Here is a 25,787-nt window from a genome sequence, read left to right on the forward strand (position 1 = left end):
CAACCCAGAAAGGTTACAAGTGTTACCACCCTCCTACCCGCCGTACTATGGTCAGTATGGATGTGGTTTTCCATGAAACCCTTTCCTATTATTCTTCCCCGCCTCTTCAGGGGGAGCACTCTAGTGAAGATGTGGTTCATCCTCTTGGGTTTCCCTTCCCAGCATCACCTATAGCCACCAACCAGCCTCCCATAACTGCTGTCCAGCCTCCCGAGGTTGCTGCCCAGCCTCCCATGGCTACTGCCCAGCCTCCCGTGGCTGCTGTCCAGCCTCCCGAGGCTGCTGTCCCTTCACCTGGGGGGATTCCAATACAAGGGGAGACCTTTGAAATAGGTGGTGGTAATGTTCCTACTCAGGGGGAGCCGACTCCAGTACAGAGGACCATTCGTAACTTTCAGAGGACCATTGACAATTCCACCATTCTCACTTATAACCGGAGATGTTCTAACAGAGGGCAGAATCAGTCTACTGCAGCATCGATACCCATCCAGTTGCCGCCTCAGGATCCAGATCCTCCTCCTGGTGAGCCCTCCTCTTCTGATCTACCCATCGCACATCGCAAAGGTACCAGGACCTACACTTTACATCCTATTTCCCATTTTGTTTCTTATAGTTCTCTTTCTCCTTCTTTTCATACTTTTGTTTCCTCCCTTTCTTCTGTTTCCATTCCTAAAAATTGGCAGGAAGCACCTACAGATGGGAAGTGGAAGGTAGCAATGTTGGAAGAAATGAGAGCATTGAACAAAAACAATACGTGGGATCTTGTAGTTCTTCCTCCAGGGAAAAAACCAGTGGGTTGTAAATGGGTGTTTGTGGTCAAGCAAAAGGCAGATGGTACAGTGGATCGGTACAAGGCACGTCTAGTTGCTAAAGGCTTCACTCAGACATATGGCATTGACTACCAGAAGACTTTCGCACCAGTAGCAAAACTCAATACTGTCAGGGTATTGCTATCCTGTGCTGTGAACCTTGGATGGGATCTTCAACAGTTGGATGTGAAGAATGCCTTCCTCCATGGTGAACTAAGAGAAGAGGTATATATAGACATTCCTTCAGGTTTTTCAAGTCTTGCAACCAAGGGTAAGGTTTGTCAACTGAAGCGTGCACTCTATGGCTTGAAGCAGTCACCAAGAGCTTGGTTCGGTAGATTTCACAGGGATATGCTTTCAGTGGGCTACTAGCAAAGCAATGCTGATCATACCTTGTTCATCAAACGTATGGGTGATAGGGTTACTCTCCTCATAGTTTATGTTGATGATATTGTAGTGACCGGCAATGATGGTGATGAGATAAAAAGGTTGAAGCTGTTTCTTGGCCGTGAGTTTGAAATTAAGGATCTGGGGACTCTAAAATATTTTCTAGGGATAGAGGTTGCTCGCTCTTCAAAGGGCATATTTCTGTCTCAGAGAAAGTATGTCCTGAATCTACTATCTGAAACTGGGCTGCTAGGGTGTCATCCTTCAGACACTCTCATAGAAGCTACGACAAGACTCAATGAGAAAGAAGGCACACCAGTTGACAAAGGTCGTTATCAGCGGTTGGTCGGCAAACTTATCTACCTATCTCACACTCGGCCAGACATTGCCATTGCAGTTAATATGGTCAGCCAGTTTATGCATGACCCTTATTCTTCTCATATGAAGGTGGTTCTTCGCATGTTACGATACTTGAAGTCTACTCCGGGACAAGGAATTCTTTTATCTTCCAATGGTCATCTGAAGGTTGAAGCATACACTGATGCAGATTGGGCTGGTTCATGTGATCGAAAGTCCATCTCTGGATATTGCTCTTTTGTAGGAGGTAACCTCGTCACCTGGCGTAGTAAGAAACAGAATGTGGTGGCTAGGTCCAGTGCTGAGGCTGAATTCCGTGCAATGGCGCATGGCATCTGTGAATTGTTGTGGCTTAAAGGGTTGTTGCAAGATATTGGGGTTGCTGTCTAACTTCCAATGATGTTATATTGTGACAATAAGGCTGCCATAAGCATCGCTCATAATCCTGTCCAACATGATCGTACAAAACATGTGGAGGTAGACCGACATTTCATCAAGGAGAAACTTGAAGCTGGACTAATCTGTGTTCCCTATGTGAAGTCTACTGATCAACTGGCTGTTGTGTTCACAAAGGGTCTGAGTGGCAAAGTGTTTCGTCCTTTTCTAGCCAAGTTGGGCATGTGCGACATCTTTGCACCAACTTGAAGGGGAGTGTTAGAATATATGGGCCAGAATACCCCTACCGTAGGGGTATTCTGGTCCTTTTTCCCACTTTATCTCCCACTTTCTCCCTCTTTATTTTCTGTTTTTATTATTCTGTAATTTGCCTTTTATTTCTGTATTTTTTCCCTGAGCACTCCTAGTTTGACTAGGAGTGTGCATTCCTAGTTGTTTCTATTCCTGTTATTAGCATTCCTACTTTGATTAGGAGTTGTACTCTTTGATTCTATTACTATAAATAAAGGGCTAAGTGATAGGATTAATCACTTAAGCATTAATCAACTAGTTGTTCTCTCAACATGAACCTTGTTATGCAATTCCACCAAGAAACTACCAGTATTTAACATTACCAAAATATGAATAGTTAGGTAAAAATCCCTAAAGAATTAATGATTATATTTTTCAATAAAAATACCACATAAATGATGGGAAAAAGAATGCTGCTTGGTCACGTGGCTCGCGCGAAATTACTGCCCAGCCCCACCTGAGATAAAAAAATATCACATACATGTTGATGCACCTACGCGGGCTCTCAATGGTCCCCGTGCTGGTGCAGGAGCTACACGACCAAGTAGCAATCTCTTGCCCATAAATGATATGTTTGATGTTTCTGAGGCAGAAACCTTAAACCTAATGGAATTATAACACACACAGCCCAAGACTAAGCTAAACTTCCAAGGAATAAAACTCAAACAAGCTAGTCATGGACAGTATGGTTGAGCGAACATTCATGCAACCAAAGCAAGCAGAGGATGAAATATTTGCCTTTATAATATCTATGAAAAAGACGAATGTTAAAAGTTTATTTGTCGATTTAGAAAACAGTACCACAGCATGTCCCACTTCAACATGTGGATGTGCTGTATACTCCACAGGTGGGGATGTCACGCCAGCATTAGTAACTCCATTTCCAGGAGTCTGTTGTTCAATTTGTGGTTCTGATTGCTTTTGCTGCTCATCTGCTACATCCTTATCTGGTCAACAACAATCAGAAAACTAAGGCAGTATATAACAAGGGTTTCATAAAATTTTCATCAGCTCAAAGGCTGCATTAGGGAGACATCAAAGCAAATCTTCTTCAATTTTGTACAAGGGTCTTGGTTATGTATTCTTTTCCTTGAATCAATAAAATCTTTACTTCTGCTTACCAATAAAATAAAATAAAATAAAAAAGTACACAAGCATGCAGTACAGTAAACCACACAGAGAACCTAAATGGTGTCAAGTAATAAAGATCTTTGAATAACACAAATCACAGAATTATGAACCTTCCCGGGTGGGAAAGTGAGAAACATCAATGAAACTTTTTAACTTATTCTCTAGTGTCATCCCCTATTTTAGAACAATGATATTCATCATCAGTTGAACAATGGTATACGACAGTTCTAGGCCCTTCACTTTAAGTCAATGCATTTTTTCCCTAGAAAAAAACCCTGATGGTTACTGACCAATGATAAGGGCATAGTAACTGAGTTCTAATAGAAAATCCAAAGATAGAAAACTCCCCACCCTTGATCCTTAATGCTTCTTATAGTGGCAAGTGGCAACAACACCTACAAGCAAACGATTTAAACAGTAAGTTACTGTCACTTCAACATTTGAAAGCTTATGGCCCTTGTAAGAGTTGTTCAAAACATAGTTGGCTCAAGTCTGCACTTTGTTTGAAAGAGAGGAGGATGGGTTATTCACATTTCATTTGATGGTCAGAGGAGAATTGAAAGCTAAGCAGTGGTAATTCTAAAGATCCCGACAAATTGTCATTCAGTATGGGGCATCTCTCATTCTGCAGAACCTGAGTATGAGGCTACCCTAGTGGTTCAAGTGGAGGGTGAGCAATAAACATTCATAAAAATATAAAAGAAGACAAGCTTTAGAGTACCTGAATTAGATGACTGGTCATGCACAGAAGATGTCATGATGCTGAATTCCCAACACAACTTTGTTCAATGTGAAAAGTTGCAGTAGAAGAAACAGCACTTTCATGTCAATCTGAAAACAGAATTTCAATTAAAAATCTGCAGCTGAAGTCCCATATCGCACTATTAGCAACACAAAGAGTCCAAGACAATCTCACTGACCTCCAATATGTAGACCATCCATTCCTTCTTTGAGACACCACAACATTGATAACTGAAAGACGGCCTTTGTTAGCCTAAAAATCGGTCATTAGAAGGATAATAAGTAGTAACAATCATTAAAGATACAGAATAAATTTAAACATGTGGATTTAAACTACTAACCCTAGTTGACAAGCTATCACCCTCTAAAGGGAAAAGAAATACGGCACTTAAGTTGACATAAGACATGCACTAATGGGTAGAAAGAAGCATGATAACAAGGGAGAAGATAAAATTCAACAACATATGAATATGAAACTAATCTAATTTACAAAAAATATATATATATTTAGTTTGAATCCAACAAGTTAATCGACTAAACTTATATCTATGAAAGCAACACGAACTAAGAAGACAGAAATAAGAAAAAAAGTCAGATAATATTCTAGCAAGAGTGAATTTCTTCTATTTCATTCCCATCAACATTTGATCAAACAAAGGTAGTTTCTTGGTATTTCATAAAAGTAAGAATCCCCTCATTTCTATCGTTTCCTCAGGAAAAGGAACAATATTCAACACATCCCCTTTACACTGCCATTGTTTTGCACATTTTAGGAAATGGATGCTGGTTGTACCATCATAGTAGAATCTGAGTTCAAAATCCATTCAGACTCTTTTCTAGTCAACTCCTTATCTACCCTGGGTCGCCATATCATTAAGGCTTAGCTAGAAACATGTCAAACATTACAGTTCAATTTAGTGTGTTTGGGTGCCACAGAAATCTACAAGCTTTGAAATGTGTTTGGGTGCCACAGAAATCTACAAGCTTTGCAAACCCTTTCCAGACAATACCAAAAATATGTGTGTTTCAGAAATCTATGGTCTGTCACAAGGCCTACTCGTATGTATTGGCTAAATCGGAAAATTTGAACTTCCAATCCCCATCTTGACCAAGTTAGGCCCCAGTTTTCTCACCGGCAATAAATAAAATCAAAAGATTCAACCTAACAAAATGGAAAATCAGTGCATTAGACAATCACATTACACCCACCAATATTTGCATAAGAAAGCTAATTACAACAACCAACTAGTGAGCTCAAGTAAAAGCCTAAATTTCCTCACAACAAAGTTTCAACACTTAATAAGTGCTTCGACCGAATGGCATCAGAGAATTACATCATTTTCCAAGAGATTCTATGCAACACATCTTTTCAAGAGAGTTTAAGGAATAGTTGTGGACTCCTGGTTTTACCAGTCCAGAATTGGTTCCTACGTGCATGTTAGACAAGTAGAAACAGAGAATTCAAAATCTTCTCGACCCAGTGGTAGTTTGGCAAATTTCCAAGAGGTGCCTGCAATCCACATGGCAATTGTAGATAGATATTTCACAAATCAACCGGAGTTGAGTGTTGGTGGTTGTTTTAGTTTGTTTCTGGAATTTATTCCATACAGTTTATTATCGTCATTACAAAAATATACTAGCAAGTCTTGTAGCGGTGAGTTTAGAAAGACTTCTTTGTCAACTAGGGAAGTTTTAGCTGCTGAGAGTCTTGCATTTTCTGGTATCATTTACAATTAAAAATAAAAAGCAATTTATTCTCTTCGAGTTTTGAATTGAGTCTCTGCTGCCTTCAATTCTTCCCAAGGTTCAAGCCCCTAGAAGCCTAGGTTGATTGCTGGCAAGCCTAGAAGAGTCTTTAGTTGGATCAGAAAATTGATTTTCGCTGTTGGGTGTGTTTTTATGCCGTTCTAGATCCGACATACCAACATAAGGATTAGAAAACTCCTTAATTCATCAAAGTTCGACGCTGAAGTTAGTTTTTATGTTCATATAGGCTGTGGATATCAGACACCTGTAAACCTTGCACTATGTTTCAGCTATATTCAAGTTATATTGAAAGAAAGCCATGCCAGGAGTCCCAAGCACCCCTTTTCCATCTGAAAATCCAAGACTAGGTTATGCTATGCTGGTTTGTTCCACCAGCATTCCCCAACAAAACTCATAGAGCTGAAATTTTTAGTAGAAATATATAAGGATGAATCCAGAGAAACATGGATATATATAGTATCAGAAAGCTGGAATTTTCGGTAGTGATTTTTCTTTTTCCCTTTTTTTTTTTTTTTTTTTTTTTTTGGGGGGGGGGGGGGGGGGGTGGGGGTGGGGTTTGCTTTCCAATAGCCCCAGCAGAGACTGCCTAAATCAATTATCTTTTCAACTTTTTCAAATACCAGAGACCAAAAATTACGCTTGTTTATGAATAAAAAACTGTGCTTCTTCCATCTAAATAATAAAATACATAACAAACCCTGCAAAAGTCCTAACCACACTTCCAACCTTTTCTTCACTCGACGTTCGACCTGCATCAAGCACCATTACTCGTCCAAAACAATAAAGAAGCCAAAGAACCCAATTTCCACTCTTCTCTGTCATTTCCCATTCAAATAACCAATTCATCACAAGCTCGCAAACCAGAGCAACCAGCTTTCAGCGACAATATCTAAATAAGATACAGAAACGAAAGAGCCAAATGGTGAAAACAGAACTTCTCAACAATTACCGATTACAAAGCACAGAAATTAACAAGTAATCAAACGAAAAGAGCAACAAATCGCCAGCAATAGCAGATGAACAGAGCTACACACTTGCATGCGGCCGCAAATTCATTTAAAACGCTAGAGATTCAATGCAAATAAACCCGCTATGACATACTGATCAGAGAAAGAACGACATGCAAACGGATTCCATTGCTCGAGACAACAAGAAATCGAAGATCAGAGCAATAAATCAAACAAAAGAGAAAACATTGAAAGCTATACAGAAAGAGGAGTTAGGGTTTCGTCTCTTGCACCTCAGAAGGTCGTTCCACACGACTTCTTCGCTCCACTCCAACTGCTTGCTCTCTCTCTCTCCAAGGAGAGAACTTCGAAATGGATCTTCAACAGCGTACTTGATACTTGGTGGCATCTATCCAATACCTTCGTAATTATAACATTAATATTTCTACAAAAAAATTATAATATTAAAATAAGGGGCACTGTTATACTCGTGTAATGAACCGTAGGATGGAGATAAAACGTGTGGATCACAGTCGAGAGAGAGCTTACGTTTGCGGGTAGTTTGGGTTGACGGGCAGTGGTGGGCTGGACATCTTTTAACCATAAATGGAGAAGCTGTAGGTGGGGCCCATGGAACGACTGGTTAGGATCTAATGTGCTTACTGACAGGTGGTCAGATCGTACTGTACGTAAAAGCAGCCGCGGTGATGACATAAGATACAACATATTATTTTTTTTACTATTTTTTAACTTTGCGGTTGAGAGTGAAGATTTCTACAAAATACAAATTTTGTGGTTGACAGAAGTTCGTACAATTAACACTTGTCATGTAACGAGCGGTGGTAGTGGCATCTGGGCAGATGAATCAAGAGTCTTCCTCGAAAGCCAGCTTGGACTGACAAATCAAGAGCTATTACGGAAAAAGATCGCACCACAGCGGACAAACGCAACGATACACGCAACGGATTAATATGAACCGTTTATTAACTATTATAAGATCCTAACCGTTCAGGATGCTGACCCCATAACCGGTTAAGAGTTTTCCTTAACCGGTTAATGGAGCAGATTTAAAACTTCTGAAAAAGCGAATGGTCTTCTTCGTTGGGGGAAACCCTTTTTCCGGCGAACCGGATAACCTTCTCTCTCCGTAAGAAGCAAGAACATGCGCTGCGACCAGTCACCCTTTCTGAAAATAGACGAAATCGGACCCTTTCTCCCTTCAATTTCAGGGTACTCATAGAACCTCACCTCAAATGAAGTTAACGAACTAAAAATTGTAATGCCGTACTTGAAAGACCAAAACTCACCCTAGTCGGTCTGAAAATATAATTACAATGATTTTTTTTTTCACAGCCAAGAATTCCTGATCTTGCCTAACAACTGCAGCATGTTGTAATCGTTTAATCGACTAACGCTTCAAATAGTAGTTGATGAAAAAATGTGGTTTCAAAGTCTTTGCAAATTAAATCATTACAACCACCGCTGCTATTTTTCCCGCAACCCCAAACCCCACCTGCGACACCCCCTGGCCTCTGTGGGTAGTTGAAGAAGCAAGAACATGCGCTTACAGAGGAAAAACTTGTTCGAGAACCCAAAATACTGAAGTGGGTCTTTGCAGGATGACTGACTCTTCCATTTCTCCTTCTTTCTACTAGAAATCCGACAATGAGCAGCTTTTGATTTCTTCAGGTGCTGCAGAAGCTCTAATGGGTGGGGTTGGGGTTCCAGGGAAAAATAGAGGTCAGGGGGTGTCGCAGGTGGGGTTTGGGGTTGTGGGAAAAATAGCAGCGGTGGCGGGTTGCGGGAAAACAGAGGAGGTGGAGCGGGTTTGCAGTCTGTAGGAGAGGGGGATTGAACACTGTGCGGGGGTAACGGGGAAGGTTACAGCGGCGTTGGAGAGAGAGAGACAGAGATAAAAAGAGAGGGAAAGAGAAACAGAGAGAGAGAGAGCTCGGATGCCATCTGCAGCCCCGTCGAAGGTGCCCACTTCTTCTCCATCTCCTTCTCCAGCAGGTTTTTCGCCGAAGACGGCACACAGTCCAGTGAGCAACCAGATGACCGTAGACGGACTTCAGGGTAGTAACAGGCTATGGGAGGTAACAGCCAGTTAACGTTAAAGATAAATTTGTTATATTAAAAAGATCAACGGCTTACATTAATCCGTTGCGCTTAACGCTGCGTTTAAGCCAAATAAGGGTCGCGCTGCGACCAGTCACTCTTATTATTATTACAGAGCATGATATTACAAACGATAACGGTTTCAATCTTCATCCACCATTATCAATTACTCAGTCAAAGGCATCATCATCAAGCAGTACTAGGGCTGTAAACGGTTCGGATTCAGCTCAGATAGTGCTATATCCACATCTGCATCCGAAACTATCAGACGAATTCGGATAGTGCTAAACGGATACAGACATGGATACGGATCGAATATTGTATCCGTTTATATGTAAATATAGCTTTTTGAATAGCTATAGCCTATCTGCGTCCGCATCCATTTAGCTTCTGGACAGATTTGGATGGTGTTAAATGGATACGCATACGGATACGAAAACGGATTTTGACTATTCATTTACACCCCTATCAAGCACACACCTATCGTCGCTTTTAAGGATCTCTATTAATCTGTCTTTGGATTTTCCAGTTTTAATGGTTGCAAAAATTTTTCAATCAGATCTAAAAATAGCAAAGTGCACTTTTTGTATTTTGATAGATGGACAACGTTTCCTAATAGATGCAGGTAGCTTGAACATACATGATTAGGGTTGCAACAGGGTCAGGTTGGGCCGGGCCTTTTAAAAGCCTAGCCTAACCCTGAGTCCCATTAGTTGGGCCTAGGCCTGACCTTGCCTTGACTTAGGGCCAGGAATATCGAACCCTAATCCGCCCTCAGGGTCGGGCCGGGCTGATCCTGATTGGCCCTGATCTGGGGGAAGGGAGATGCAAGGGTTGGAGAATTTGAGAAAGAGAGATGAATGGGCTTGGGAAAGGCAGCTGAATGGGCTTGGGAAAGGGGGATGCATGGGCTAGCCAGGCTGGGAAGAAGAAGAAGAAAAAAGAAGAGGAAGAAAAAGAAAAAGAAAAAAAAAGAAAGAACAGAAAGAAGAAGACAGGGTCAGGTTGGGACAGGCCAGGCTCAACCCGAGGCCTCAACCCTGACCCAACTTGACCCTGACTCAGGGCTGGAAATTCTTGACCCTAACCCGCCCTCAGGGCCAAGGTATCTCAACCCAGGCCCTATTCGGGCTCAGGACGGGCTAGGGCGGGCTCGGGCCATCAGGGTCAAACTTGCACCCCCATACAGGATGCAAAAGAAGCAGAACTTTTTGGATTGTTCAACGGGTGGAAGAAAGCAAAGGAAGAACAGATACTTATCAAGGAAATCTGGTGCGGCAATAGAACACTTAGTGATATTCTGAAACCTTCTAACTTATCTAGTATATCTTGGAAAATTATCAATATGTATGTCAACCTAGTTGAAGCGACAAACAACTTTACTACAGTACGCTTTAAATGGTGTGATCTGTCCCAGGATTCCTTATGTAATTAGTTTTTAATATATATCTCTTTTATCATCAAAAATAAAAAAAAAACATGCAAAAGATGAGAAATTCCCCCATATCTTCAACTACTAATTCTTCAATTCTTCGATTCTACCAAAAAGATAAGAAAAACCCTAAACCCAAGCTGTAATACAACAAATAAAAACTCTCTGCAAATGTCTTCTTAGGTCTTTCAAAGATTTCCTTCACTTTTTTTGAATCTTACAGGAAAAAACCATACCCCATGACACAAACTTGTGATTTACGTACTGAGGAGATCTAAGAGGAGAAAGAAATGAAAGAAATTAACCGCAGAAGAATACTAGAGATGAGAAAGATGCGCAATTTCAACGAACCGACAGATAGGGTTGGGGCGGCACAACATGGGGAGGATGGGGGGGTTGTGGAGAGTGGGGGAGGGGTTACTCGGGATTCATGGTGGAGGAGGATGATGTGAGAGAAAGACTGTTACTACAAAAGTACTGAACCGATTATTAATTGGAAAATAAATCAATGATTCAGATTAACCATATGTAACATCTATAGCTATAATTAAAAGATGTGAGAATAAGTTGGCAATGCATATGTGCTACCACCACTCACCCAAAAAAAAGTAATTTTTATGTTGTTTAAAGGTATTTTAGTTGATATCCAGTACCAAGGGTACTTCTTATAATTTAAGTACAAGTCAAATCCAACACACGGTGAGGAAAGCTTGAGACATGAAGGGCCATTTCAACCACATTGTAACTTAGAATTCACATATCAGCAGTTCAACACATGAAGAACTAAAAGAAGACGTGCCAAGCTGACGAAGTTCTTGAAAGGATCTCTGATACAATCTCGTGGAAACGAGACAGATCTTTGCAACCCATGGGAAAAACCATTCAATTTCACAAATAAAACTAGGGTTTCGATCATTACCTGAAACTTTACAAATGCAAAGCATCCACACGATCTTAGCCCTTTCGCAATGAGTCCAACGCACACATATAACTTTGTGTTCTCTTCAATACAAGCTCCTCCATGATTAACTGAGCTTTCTCTAAAACCTTGATCACACACTCAACTGGTAGGGGGGAAGGAGAGAGCAATATTTCTCTGGAGAGGGAGAGTTGTGGTTTTCTATGTTGCGCAATGTTATATCAGTCAAGGTTTTGCGACGTACGTATCTATATATTATGCAACCCTTGCACACGGGATTATGGTAATTTCCAAAATTAACCCCAAGCTTTCCTTTAGGAATCAAAGTCAATATTCTTTTCCTAACAATCTCCTCCATCCTAATATGAGATCTTATCTCATATGAGGATTCAAAACTTAGATCATGAAAAGAATTCATGATCAAGCGATGTATGTATGAGTTCAACTTAAAAGAAAGAGATAGAATCCCATTGGTATTCCACCCATCATGCCACATGTCTTAACTATAATGTATTCTAAATCCAGGGTTAACCAACACATGTGCCACTAAATAGATGTAACAATCAATACCAAAAAAATTGTAACGGAAGCACGCATCAATATTCTACTGGACAATATCACATGGTTCATTATAGGGTATGTGCAAAATATATACTACCTAATGGCCAATGAACTGAAATGTCATGTCAGAGATTTCGTAAACTTGATCGGACCAAGAAGAAAACATTTTCAAAAAGTTCGAGAAAAAAAATAACAGTTTTATATATGTGCAAATAAAAACATTTCAAACCACAGAAAATGCCACCGGATCTAGAATTAAGTCTAATCTATTACAGTTATTTCTCTCTCTCGAGAATCTACCAAAAGAATGGGCACTGGATTCCTTGTTGGGCATATCTTTCAAATACAACCAAACATTATGAATTCAATGCACAAATATATAATCAGAGAGACATCAACTTTTGGTACACCAAATTGCACAATACGTGACTGCATTGATAAGGACACCTTTAGTCAAGGGACTAATCATGGGGACTACTTAAAAAAATTTCATTTTCTTTATAAACTGATAGTACACCCCATATGAAATTCTCGAATGATTCAATTAATGTACATTGTATGTACACTCACACTTGTGCCTTGGAATCATCGTTCTCCTTCTCTTCCTCACACACACACCACCCACATACATTCTTCCCACAAATACTTAGTAATTTACTCCCCATGCTCCCTACTATAGGTGCTCAGTGCAAGATGGACATTTAGACATTTGTATTTATATGAAGTTCAATATTAGTCGTCCATTCATTCATTTTTAACTTCATTGTGTTTTAGGGTTGTAATTGCTAGAAGAATAAAAAATAGAGAACAAAAGGTTGTTAGGGTCTCTTTGGTATCATTTTTCATTTTGTTTTTGGCCTATTTAAAAAAAAAATCATTATTACAAACCATTTTGATCAAAAAATAAAAATTATTTGGTAACTACTGAAGATAATAGATTGTAGAATGAAAAATAAGCTTGGTATTGATAGACCATATTTTACCACAGCTAATCGTCCTGCGACACGTGGAAGAGTTGGACCAACCCTCAGCCCGACCTACACATAGGTCGGGTCGGCCAATCACATCGGGAAATCATGCTAACCAGGGTTAAATATAGCCTACACCCCTTGACCCCGATCAAGGGAGGGTCATGCACCTCACATGACCTCAGAATCACACGTTAGGGGTGACCCTAGGTCATACACGTGTCAGCTAGGGACGCTGCCATCGAGGATTATGGGGAACCGAAGTTATCCTCTACAAATAGAGAAGTTTAAGTATCGTACAACGTCTTAAAGCTATAAATAGCCATGCCAGGCTAAGGTATGGCTCTCTCTCGATTTTTCGACTTACTCAAGCTCTTTAGTTTGAGATTTATTTGTTGCAAGCTCTGACTTGGGCATCGGAGCTGACTAACCGGCTCAGGCTGGGGCTTCTTTGTCTTTCTGTGGTTTTGACTACGCAGGACCACTCAGGGACGACCCGACCAGCCGAACCGTTGCACGAGTCAGAATTTGTCACAACAGGTATAACTACCTATGTGTAAATAACTTTTATTACATTTTTGAATAAATGGGTGAAGAAGTTCTCTCATCACCTATCTTCTTTCCCAAATCAACTCTAAATAGTAAAAATGAAGAGAATTCTGGAGAATAAAACCTAACGTGGAGGGAAGAATGGAGATAGAGAGAGAGAGAGAGACGTGGAACAAAAACCTAAAACCCTTTCAGGTTCCAAGTCCTTGAACCACCGAAGAAGGCGAGCTTTCATGGCGAAGTGAGAATCTTGTGCCTCTTGGTCTTTGGCCAACAAAATTTTATTTTTAAAAACACTCATTCACTCCCTCCCTCCCTCCCTCCCTCCCTCCCTCCCTCCCTCTCTCTATTTCATTCTCACTTCTGAATTTTGAGAGCTCTTTGGAGGGAAAACTTGCAGGGCTGAAATTCTGAGAGAGAGAGAAGGAAAACTTGCAGGGTAGAAATTCTGAGAGAGAGAGAGAGAAGGGAAGAGGAAAAGTGAAAGGAAATGTTTGCAAGAGAGAACGGGTTGCCATATCCAAAGCGATTAGAGTTGTTCCACACTTTCCAAAACCAGGATTTGATTTGGTTCTTTGTTGTTTGTCTTTTTGTCTATTTTCGTTGTTTTGTTCTCTCTTTGAACTTCCATCGAAGAGCTTAGCTTCCCTTGTTAGTGTTGTTCTAGGAATAATGTTCCAAGACACCACGACGCTTCTACTTGATCTCATAAGGCTTTCAAACACACTGTTGACATATTTGTTGATCGTTTCAGAGACATGGACATCTCCGTTGTTGGTAATTCCTTCCCTCTCTCTGTCTGTATTTAGTTCTGGCCGGTATATTTTTTTGATATAGTGTTAGACTCCCTGGTTAACTAGCACAGCGTAAACAAATCTTTAGAGCTTCTACTAGGAAAGAAATTAGTTGATTTTTTTTTTTATGAAATAAAATTTAATTAAAACATAATAGGAATATTAGAAGACATATAGTTCGATGATATTTGTTCTTTCCTAGCATAATTTTCCAGATTATGAGCTAGCTGTATCAAGTGTCTAGGTTGCTTTAAAATATTTACAGACCGAAAAGAATCCAACAAAAAGTGGTACAGTTCCCATGACCAAGGTTGATTTTCTTGGTAGGTGATCCAATTCTTCAGCTCTTCTGAATCCATCCAGATTGTTAGCTTCCTGCAGTCCAATAGAATTGCCTTTTGGATTCCTTCTTTGAGTCCCCTGAGCTCTGTTTCTTGTACTGTTCCTGCATTTCCATAATCCATAGATGAAGCATATAGTTCATGGTTGTAAATGATTGCATAACCCCATCCTCCATTTTTTGAATATTGGTTAAAACTGCCATCTGAAATCAATATGATATTGTCATGTGAATCGAGATTCAAGTAGAACTCGTAAGGAATGAAGGGGATTTAGCTTCATGATAGAGTTTTGCTCCTGAGATTCTTGAACCAAGTGGGCTGGAGAGTCCATTGGACTAAGAAGTTATGAGACCCATCTCATGATGTTCTGTAGGATAGATGTGGGATTGGATTTGTTATGTTCAAAGGTAGCTCGGTTTCTATTTTGCCGGATAAAATACATAGTAATACTAGCAATTAGGGCTGTAAATGGATAGCCGAAAATCCGAATCCGATCCGTGTTCGAATCCATTTAGGGCTATTTGTATTCGCAAAATTACTATCTGTATTCGTTTGGAAACTATCTGTATCCGTCTGATAACTAATCGGATACGGATTCAGATAGTTCCCCATTTCCAATAGGATATCCGATCCGTTTAACTTTCCATTTACACATTGTATGAATGACTACATTTTTGCTCTTAAGAAACCATTTTAGTCCCACATCACCTGGTGAGTAGATCTGAATAAGAATGGAAGTTTATAAAACACAACTAGAGTCATCTTTTCAAGCAACCTTTGCAAGGTTTGTGACTTTTCAATGTCATAAATGGGCACCGATTTTGATGTAGTGGAACCCAACTTTAGTTCCATTTTTAATCAAGTAAAAAACTTTACTCCATAGTCCTTTTTTACAATTAAAAAAATGGAAGTCATACGATTAGAGAAGAGATGGAATTTTGGTTTATCGGATCGGATAATATCCGAATATCCGATAAATTACCGGATTTGAATTCGAATAGTAGTGTTTAAAAATCTGTTGGATATCGGATTTGGATGTGCCATTTAGTAATCGGATTCGAATTTGGATAGTAGTAAATCCGAGCCGAATTCGATCCATCCACATCCCTATTAGCAATACACAGTACATGATCACCTTCACATTTGGTTATAGAAGAGCTACTGATTAAACTATGAAATACATCTTCGATAGAATAGAAATTCTGTTCGAAGGCCAAGTGGTCCTCCTCACCAAAGCTTTTTGGCAGTATTGCAAAAAAGAAAATATGCCATGGTGATTTTGATGCCACCTGGCATACAGAACAAGAAAGAGAATTGAGATTCATCCATTGTAGCTTATCCCTAGTTGACAACCCATCACGAAAGACTTTCCACAAAAAAACATATTGAATTTGAGATGGATTTGTAGTTTCCAAAGTCTATTCCACATGGTGTCTTTGTGAACAGGTAAAGAGGAATCTTTAGCAAGAAAAGCTGCTGCAAATTTGGTAGAGAATCGGCCAGATTTGGATAAAAGGCAAACAAATTTATCCTCAAACGGTGTTTGAAAGAGTGGGATTGTAATGATGCATTGGCTGATTGAGCTAGGGAATAAGGATTGAACTAATGATGCATTCTAGGAACGATCAATGAGGAGCTCATTAACTATGGAATAAGAAGTGTTTGGAGAGGGTAACGTACCTCTATTTTGAAGAGAGCCTGGGATCCAAGGATCAGTCCAAATGTTAACCTTGTGCCCAGTCCCAATGTACCATCGTGTGATTTGTCTGAAGGTAGGAAGGAGGGTCTAGATACTATTCCAAGTCCATGAGCCGGTTGGAAATTTTTTTGTTGGATTCAAAAGGGTTGAGGATGGTTAGTATTTCGATTTGATGACTCGAGCTTAGAGATCGACTAGATGAATCATTAAAGAATCTCAAAATCAATTTGAGTATTAAGGCTCTGTTATGGTTCCAATGTGTTCTCATACCTAAACCTCCCAAGTTTTTTGGGGTACAAATACTCTCCCACGATATGGGAAAGAAACTTTTATGGGGTAAGGTGAATCCCTTCCAGAATCTGCAACAAATTGAATCTGGTTTTTGGTTGATGAATTTTGGGAATAAAAAACAGGACAGTTGGAAGGTAGGTACTGAATGAAGCACAGATTAAATCAACACAGATCTCCCTGCTTGGGACAGATATTTACATTTTCAATCAGAGAGTCTAATTTGAATCCTATTAACCAGAGGAGATAAAGTGGTTCTTTTTGAGCAATGTGGAAAGATAAGTGTACCCAAATACTTTGATGAGTCACCCATCACTTGGACTTCCAAGGTCTTGCAGATTTTCCTCTTAAGGGATTTGGGTGTATTACTGTTAAAAAAGACTCCACTTTTGGACATGTTCAACTGTTGCCCAGATAAGGATTCAAAGAGATTAAGAATAGATTCCAAAGTATGAACATCATCAATTGCACGATAGAAAAGTAAGGTATCATCTGCAAATAACAGATGCGTGATTTCTGGAGCATTACGTGCAATCTTAATACCTTGAAAAATATTAAGATCCCTATAAGTCTGGAGCAAACGAGATAAACATTCAATGACAATTATGAATAAGTAGGGATTGAGAAGGCATCCCTGGCGAAGACCCCTAGATGATTTAAAGAATTCAAAGCAGCTTCCCTCATGCTTAATGAAAAAAGAGCATTTTAGGATGGAGGTGATAAGATTAATCCATGCCTAGTCAAATCCTAAGAATTTATAAAGAGATAGAATGAAGCTCCATTTAATTCAGTCATATGCCTTTGACATATCCAATTTAAGAGCCAAAAAACCTTGTTTTCCACTTTTTTTTCTTTTTCAAGTAGTGAAAAATCTCTTAAGCAATAATAATATTGTCAGAGATCTGTCGACCTTTGATGAAAGCAGATTGGAAAGAGGATATTATTTCAAGTAAAAAACATTTTAGTCTATTGGCAAGGATTTTTTAAAGTATTTTGTATGATATATTGCACAGACTAATGGGTCTAGAGTCTTCCACTAGACAAGCATTCTCTTTTTTTGGAATAAGAGTGAGAAGTGTGTGATTTATGCCAAGAGGGATGTAAGCTGAAGAAAAGAATTGATGCACAAAGTTAGTAATTTCAGGTTGTACTATGTCCCAGCTATGGTGGTAAAATCCTGCAGACATACCATCAATCCCAGGTGATTTAAGAGCACCAATATTAAAAACTGCATTTTTTATTTCTTCCAATGCAGGTAGTGAGGTTAGGGATGGGAGGTTTTGAGAGGATGGAATTGGTGAAAGTAAGCACTCAATGAATGTTGGATAAAGGGGATTGGAGGATGTTAATATATCTTTAAAATGGGTAGCAAATAGATGTGCAATTTCAAGAACAATGGTAATAAGTTGTCCCTCAGAAATTTTAAGAGTAGAGATCCTACGAGATCGGAGATTTTGTTTTGCAATACGGTTGTAATAGCGGGTATTTCTATCTCCATCAGATATGTAAGTTTGACGAGATTTCTGCAACCGGAAAATCTTTGCGGCATTAAGAATCATTTGTAAGGACTTATAAGCCTTTTGTAACTGAGATAAAAGATTGGTCCATCATTGGGCCGCATTCTATTGACCTAATTTTTTCAAAGGCCTCATTCTTAATATTCTCCAGTCTCCTGAAGACCTTGACATTCCAGTGTTTCAGTTTATGGGAGATGCCATTTAATTTAAACCATCAAATTCTCAGCATGAATAGCATCTCCAGAGGAACTTAGGATGATGGATCCAAGCCGATTGGAAGTGAAAAATCTTCCGGTAGGACATTTGAGGAGGGATAGAGTTTAGAAGTAGGGGCTTAAGGTCAAATCCCAAAGAAGTTAGGGTTTGAAGGGAAGCAAAAGGCCAGATTGTTAACCATTCTTTTGAGGCCAAGCATCTATCCAAATGTTCAAACACACAGTGTTGTGGTTTTCTACCGTTATTCCAAGTATACAAGGTCCAATAGGGTGAATCTCCTCCAAACAAAAGTCTGAAATGATAGAAAGGAGGGATTCCGCAGAAGAAGAGAGTTGTAGAAAAGGGGTTCCACCAAATTTATCATTCTTAGCGAGGATCTCATTGAAATCTCCAATAATCAGAGAAGGGCAACCTAAGGAATGTAAGAAATCACGAAGTGAATCCCAAAGGACACCATTAATTTCTAATTTTTGTGCATACTCTGTGTTTCAATCATGGAGGTTTTAGTGCTTGTTGTACTTATCTTGGCCATGACTGGTTACTCAAGTAAGTTCTTAGATTATTTGTTTTTTATTATCTTTTTAATGTGAGGTTGAGAGTCGTAAATTTGTTGCCCTACATAAACTGTTTGATTTTGATTGTATAGTGTAAAGACGGTTTCATATTGGAGAGGAAGATGGGTGAAGAGATGCCTTCTTCACCCACCAATTAAACTACATATGGGATTTGGGTTTGGGCTCTTTTTTTAAAAATTGTTATAAAACTCATTTGCACCAAACTTATTTTTCATTCTATAATTAATTATGTTTAGTAGTTATCAAACACTTTTTATTTTTTCATTAAAAATGATTTTCAATAATAATTTTTTTAAGTTAAATAGAAACAAATAAAATGAAAAGTGATACCAAAGAGGCCCTTAAAGAGACAAATTGTTGAATTTATATTACTTTTATTATTTTGACTAAAGCTTTTGTATATTAAGAATTTTAATTGTAGCTACCCCACATGTCAACTTTTAACTTAATTGGAGTTTATCAATTAGCCAGCATTGATGACTGCCAACAGTTTCAACTCGGTCTTCTTTGGTTTTTTTATCCTAATTATTTTGGGTTGGATTTTGGAATCACGGATTTAGTAATTGTTTTCTTTTTTTTTTTTTGGGTAGAGAAAAAGGCTATTCATTCATGCGCGCCCAATGCCCAACAAAAGAAATCCAAATACATAAGGTAGATAGTGGACATTAGGGGTGTCAATACCTAATCCGAACCGATGAAACCGGCTCGAACGAGCCCGGACCACACCGGACCGAACTCTTAATGGTTCGGGTTTGATTTGTGGATCCAGAGAGGCAAACGGTTTGATTTGGTTTGGGCTAGCCCGACGGTGCACCGGTAGCCCAAACCGTTAGGGCCGAACCCAAATCGAACCGACCTAACCCGATAAATAAGTAAATCAATAAATGCTTAATCCCCCATTGCCCCCTAAATGTGTTGTGATAGTTTTTCACTTTATCTCATATCCTTTGTTAGTGATTATCCAACCAATTGTATCCATAGGCCATAGGACATAGGATACAAAGATGCACTGTATTTGAAATATTTTATGTACTTAAAAGAGAAAGAGAAGAAAAATTAGCACTAACCAGACCTTACTAGTTATATAAAACCGGTACCAAACCGAATCCAAACCGATATCAACCCTTTATCATAAACTGAAACCGACACGAAACTAAACCGCAGCGAAATCGAACATTTCTTAATGGTTTGGTTTCGGTTTCTATAAAAGTCACACCGAAACCGAAAAGCCCGAACCGAAACCGGCCCGAACCGGCCCATTGACACCCCTAGTGGACATGATAAACACAAGGAATGGATATACAATATCCAAAACCAAGCAGTGGAAATTGACCCAATCTCACATGCCATTGATTGGGTCATCCAAGCTAGAGGTCGGTTCACAAACACTTCCCTAGAGATCAAGCTGTAAACACAGCTAAGATTCGGCACATGCATTAACGTGCCAAGAAAGGGAACCTCATACATGTCGAAAAGAACAAATCTACACTGCCCACGCGCGCCGACATACAACCACAACCTACTTTCAAACAGACATGCTGGATAAGCAAAGGTCTGATGGATCGGCGAGTGGAACTTCGATTGATGGTGAGAAGACCACCAAAATTGCTGCCACAGTCTACTTTCGAACAAATCTGCCAAGATCTGCTGTATCGGTGAGTGGAGCGACGTCCAGCGACAGAAGGTGGTTGGTGAAGATTGAACGGCTGTTGAGTCATCCGAGCCGATGGTAGCCACGGTGCCATCAGCACCAGAATCGGCTTCACCTGCAAACCCACACACACAAAACAAAAAGAAAAAAGAAAGACCTCCGAGGTGAATATCGACAATGGGAATACAAAGCCAGACACTATAGACAGAGTGGATGCGGTGATGCAGGGTAAACATGCTGAAAAAGCAAGGCTTGAGATCTACGTCAATGGCTGTAGAACTCCCAACATCGTCGGCTCCAACCCCCTCTTCTGTACGATCGGACAAACAGAAGCACAAATCTAAACATATCATTGGGTCGATAAACTAAAATGAGATGAGTGATGAGAAGGAAAAGGGAAAGGAACAGGAATGGCAAGTGAAAGAAAGGAAAGGCAAAGCGGAATACGAAAAACCAAATCTGGTTCAGATCTGAGAAGGAGAGTAAAAGCGTGATGTCGTTGACAGATACAGCGGAGATCTAAAATAGATCTGAGAAGGAGGAAAGATAGGTAAAGGAGATTACGAAAAACCCAGATCTGGTTCAGATCTGAGAAGAAGGAGAGTAAAAGCGTGATGTCGTTGATGGATCTGGCGGAGATCTGAACTGAGGCGGTGAGAGAATGTAAAGAAGGGGAAGGAAAAAAAGAAGAAGAGGACACGCCACTAGGGCTGAAGGAGTCACGCCACTGTGGCGGAGACAAAACATGCCACAGGGGCGGAAGGGCAACATTTTGAGCCGATCATTCAAACGTCAGTGACTGCTGCAACTCTACAGTGAAGCTTTTGTTGTATAACTGAACAGTGGCGTATATGATTTTGGAAATCCCTTCCTATTTTCTGTGGCGTATACGATTTAGTAATTGTTTTCGATACCAATTCGGATCGGTCCCTATTAAATGGATTTGCCTCTAGCTTCATTCAAAAATCATGTTTTTGTTTTACCATTTTACCTTTGGTCCGAAACAATCCATCCACCAATATAGGATCGACTAGAAATCAGTATCAGTTTAGCTAGCAATATTAGGGTTTTCATTCGAAAGGAAAAATCAGAATCAGATTATAACTAGGAATCCTGCTATCTCAGTTATAAATCCTACTGGTGGTTGAGAAAGGAACGAAAAGCTTATGGGTACAATTCGACTCCTCTATTTCCGCCTACCCTTACGAATCGTTATCCCTTCCAATTCGGTACCTGCTTCAATTTCCTCCAATTCCTCACATAGGAGCGGAAATGACCACCCTACCCCCTACCCGAACACACTGCCCAAGGTGGGGTAGGGTGGTCATTTCGGCTCCTATGTGAGGAATTGGAGGAAATTAGAGCAGACAGCGAATTGGAGGTGATAACTATTCCTACCGCTACTGCCTTGTACTCCCCCACACACATGCGAGGCGAAATGTAAGGCGGTACTTTCTGCCACGCTGGGGTGTTGGGGCACACGGCAGTAGAGGAGTCGGATCCTTATGGGTATATATATAGGGGAAGGGGAAAAGGAAAGCTCATAAGTTGGAAGTTTAGAACGAAGGAAGGATTAGATCGAGTGGAAGTGTGAGAAAAGTTCGATTGTAACTAATCAATTCCTCAAGGTATTTAAAAATCTCTGCCTTTTGTCTCCTTCTTCTTTCTCAGTTTCTTGACATCTCGTACTTATCTGTGGTCATATTCAATTTAGTATGGTTGTCAAGAATATCATGGTTGCACTTTCAGAGGATATCAAGTTGTTGATTCTAAGTAAGTTAGATTTGGTGGACTTACATTGCTTTAGTGCAGTCTGCAAGTCCTGGCAATCAATCGCCATTGCTGCCAAAAAAATATGGCCATTGCACCTACGACCTCAACTCCCATGGCTGGTGTTTTCCTCCTTAAAGGATCGTCGTCCTGTGTTTTTCAGACTCTCCCATGGCAAAGTTTTGAGGTTAGAATTGCCTGAAACCTATGGCTATAACTTTGTTGGGTCTAACTGGGGATGGTTGATAATGTTGAGGGAGATTGGACACAATTTCCTTTTGAATCCATTTACCGGAGTTCGAATTAAACTTCCACCGCAAGCTACTCTTCCCAATCAGAACTTGGCTATGTTGTTATCACCTCCTCCTCCTGCTGCTGCTGTTGCTACTAACAATTCTAATTTGGATGATAAAAATATTGTATCCTCCTCTGTGGTTACGGATGATTGTGTGGTCATAGCGATGAACAACAAATTAGCCTTCTGTAGGCCAGGGGATGAAGCTTGGACTGCCTTGGGAATATATATTAGACATTATTTTCTGTGATGGAAAATTGTATGCCATTACTGAACAATTTGATCTTAAACTTGTGGAGTTGGGTGGTCCTCGTCCAAAAATAACAAGCTGTAACATTGCTCCTCCAGCAGAAAAGGATCTCAGCTCTCACACTAACCTGCAAAAGTCGTTAAATTTGGTGGAATGTCTTGGAGAGTTGTTAATAGTTATAAAATTTTATCTAAGTGATGATGATTTACGATATTACTACAAACGTCTTATGTTCAAGATATTCAAGTTAGATTTAAAGGGTCGAGATGGATTAAGGTGGAGGACTTGGGTGATCGAATGCTATTTATTGGCAAAAGTACTTCCTTGTCTGTCTCGGCACGTGACTACCCTGGATTTAGAGGAAACTGCATATCCTATACAGACCATGAAGATTTTGGCATTCGTAGACCTGAAGTATGTGAAACAGTAGCTAGTTTGTTTCACTTAGAAGATAACAGTATTGAACCTTTTTCGTCAAATGATTTGGGGGCTTCTCTGTCTCCTCTGCCCATCTAGTTCAGACCAATGTCTTGATATAGAGGAGAGGGGGGGGGGGGGGGTTTGTGAGATCGATGGGGTTTCTAATTTATGTCTTCAAGCCTCTCTTATAATTAACATTATGGGGGGATAATGTCATTTTCCTGTTCGTATTTGTACTTTTTATTCTTATGTTATTGGAAATGGCTCTCTTTTATTTTGTCCCATCTAATGCAACTGTCAATGGAAAATATTTTAAGGAAAAACTCATTCTCTAACTTATCAAAGCGGCCCATCCCCATGTGTCGTGTAGAATGATGATGTGTCAATTCTGACCTTTGGGGAGAGAGAGAGAGAATGCTCTACTCTGGACCGTATAAGGGCAAAATTACCATTTTGTTTTGTTATTAAGGTAATGCTCAATAGTGTTCCCATGGACTTCATTTGGGAGGGGAAGAAGACTATTCTCTATAGCTGTTAAACTCAGTGATTGATGCAAAGAACTAAAGTGCATGTTAGTGATTCACCATGTATGCAGGCTAGAAATCCCATGTTTCTTTCTGTTAAGATCAACAATTAACCAATCCCCTCCCCTTCTTGGAAGCCTCCCTGGGGATAGGTGCAAATTGATGGAAAAAATAGTTCAACAATGAAATGGAACAACACCATTCCATGTGTTGAGGTCTTGGTGTCTTGACTTCTGATGATGGACTACTGTATAGGGTTTTTCGCTAAAATCTATACCGAGAGTTCTTTCCCAGAATTTGAAAAATCTAAGAGAGGTGTGAGGAACGAGCGACTGTAACCTATTCTCCATTGATAGTGAAACAGATCTCATCTCACTGTGGACGTAGGCAACCTTGCCGAACCACGTAAATCTTTGTGCGCATTGTGTGATTGTGTTTGTAATTTCCATTATTCTCTGCATCGTGTTAGGTTTTACACCATGGTCCTCCCCCCCCCCCCCCCACCCCAAAAAAAAGAGTGAAAAGTTAGGGTCTTCAGTTACTAAATGAAGTTTTGATCCCCTGTTGGTTTTCTGTTGTTTCAATTACCTTCTAGTAAGTTGTTATATAAAAGCCATGCAATATATATAGTTATCATTTGGAAAAGAGAAAGTGCCTATCACCTTTCTTATAGTAATACACATGTAACCTGCTCTATGTATATCATTCAAGGTTTCAAGCTGAAAAATAAATTCTTTAAAAGTGGTATTTTTACTTGTAAATACAACCTTTTGGGTAGTGTAACACCCTGTGACTCAATTTGTGCTCCATGCTGGAGAGACTCGATCCACAAATCCCTCTGAAGTGAGGAATCCACTTCACTGTAAAAAAAAATACTTTTTTCTTCACTTCATATTTATGCTCAGCCATTTAATCAATTTCACAACCCCTAAAAGCAATGTTACCAACATAACTAGTAGGTCCCGCTAGAGTTACTTTTAATTATGAGAGAGAGAAAGCTTGCTAAGGGAAGTATTTGGCACATACCCGAAGGTACTTAGAAGACAAACCACAAACCAGAGGAATCAATAAGTTGACTTCTAGAGATAATGAGGGAATATTAGGGTGGTTACAAGATAATTGATAGAAGTATAGTATAATAAGTGTACTAGGGCATCTACCAGATATTTAGGGTAGTCTATATGAAATCTACAGTAGGGATAATAGTTAAGGCACTTAGGTCATGGTTGGAGGAAGTCTCAGCAATAAATAAAATAAAACAGAAATGCATAAGAAGAGATAAATCCAAAGGAATCTGCAACAAACAAAAATTTAAGAATCAGCACCTTATAACCAGATGAGTGTCCTTCCACCTTAAATAATGCAACCAGATCTGTAACAATCAACTAGACCTAATCTCATAACAGGATCCAAAGGACATAGTAAATCATTCCAAGTCAACCAAAACTCAACAGAAAAGTCAATCTACTTAGATGAAGGTCAAACTCTAGGATTCAATCACCAACAATGAGGTTAGACACCCTTCAGAAATGGAAAGTCGGGAAGGAGACTGGGAAAACGACACAGTTCTCGATTTTTGGAAGATCCGTCGAGTCACCATACAACAAGAGAATCCCGAGGCAGGTCCGAAACATGGATGGATTGAGAGTAATTAGAGAAATTCAAATTAGAGAGAAAATTCAGCAAATAGCAAATCTGAAATTAAGTTCAATCCAAGGGTTGGATTGAGGCCAAACTTGGATCGAGTTTAGCCAATTGTATGTCCAATCAAACCCAAAATTTGAGACAATTCAGACGGCTGAATATATAGTAATTAAACACACATTAAATTTGAAATCCGAAATAGCAGGTTTAGGGAGCTTTTTAAGTAGCAAACGAAATACAGATCATAATCCTCTCAAATTGAGGTTGAGTGGTACTCTAGGAAGGTTCTATAACCGAAAAATTGACTTAAAACAGAATAGTCCGCAGGTGGATAAATCAGGTTATTATGATGCAATTTAGTATTAATTGATGGAGGGAATAAATTAATAGATGCCTGAACAATCAAATGAACTAAGAACAGAGAAGAAAC

The 25,787-nt window shown here is 39.6% G+C and overlaps 1 protein-coding gene and 1 long non-coding RNA gene across 6 annotated transcripts in view; one reads left to right on the forward strand and one right to left on the reverse strand.

Annotated features, from left to right (window-relative positions):
• LOC122639718 (nuclear transcription factor Y subunit A-7-like) overlaps nt 1-7,196 on the reverse strand; it is a 20,916-nt gene extending 13,720 nt beyond the window's left edge. The window contains exons 1-5 of one of the 5 annotated variants that reach the window (XM_043832638.1): nt 7,120-7,196; nt 6,629-6,768; nt 4,292-4,365; nt 4,093-4,202; nt 2,985-3,187 (exon numbers count right to left, since the gene is read on the reverse strand). In XM_043832638.1, the coding sequence (XP_043688573.1) occupies nt 2,985-3,187; nt 4,093-4,129 (240 nt within the window). In that variant the 5' untranslated portion in view covers nt 4,130-4,202; nt 4,292-4,365; nt 6,629-6,768; nt 7,120-7,196. Of the gene's footprint in view, nt 1-2,984; nt 3,188-4,092; nt 4,203-4,291; nt 4,366-6,628; nt 6,769-6,913; nt 7,099-7,119 lie in introns of those variants that run through there. The other 4 variants (XM_043832641.1, XM_043832640.1, XM_043832639.1 and 1 more) reach the window with 4 other exon arrangements.
• Nucleotides 5,679-25,147, forward strand: LOC122639719. Its single transcript, XR_006329560.1, has 3 exons — nt 5,679-5,996; nt 11,481-11,488; nt 25,136-25,147. It is a non-coding gene; the product is annotated as an uncharacterized LOC122639719 (long non-coding RNA).
• The last annotated feature ends 640 nt before the right edge of the window (nt 25,148-25,787 follow it).

Source organism: Telopea speciosissima, chromosome 9 (assembly GCF_018873765.1).
Source record: "Telopea speciosissima isolate NSW1024214 ecotype Mountain lineage chromosome 9, Tspe_v1, whole genome shotgun sequence".
In the NCBI taxonomy this organism is placed as follows: Eukaryota; Viridiplantae; Streptophyta; class Magnoliopsida; order Proteales; family Proteaceae; genus Telopea; species Telopea speciosissima.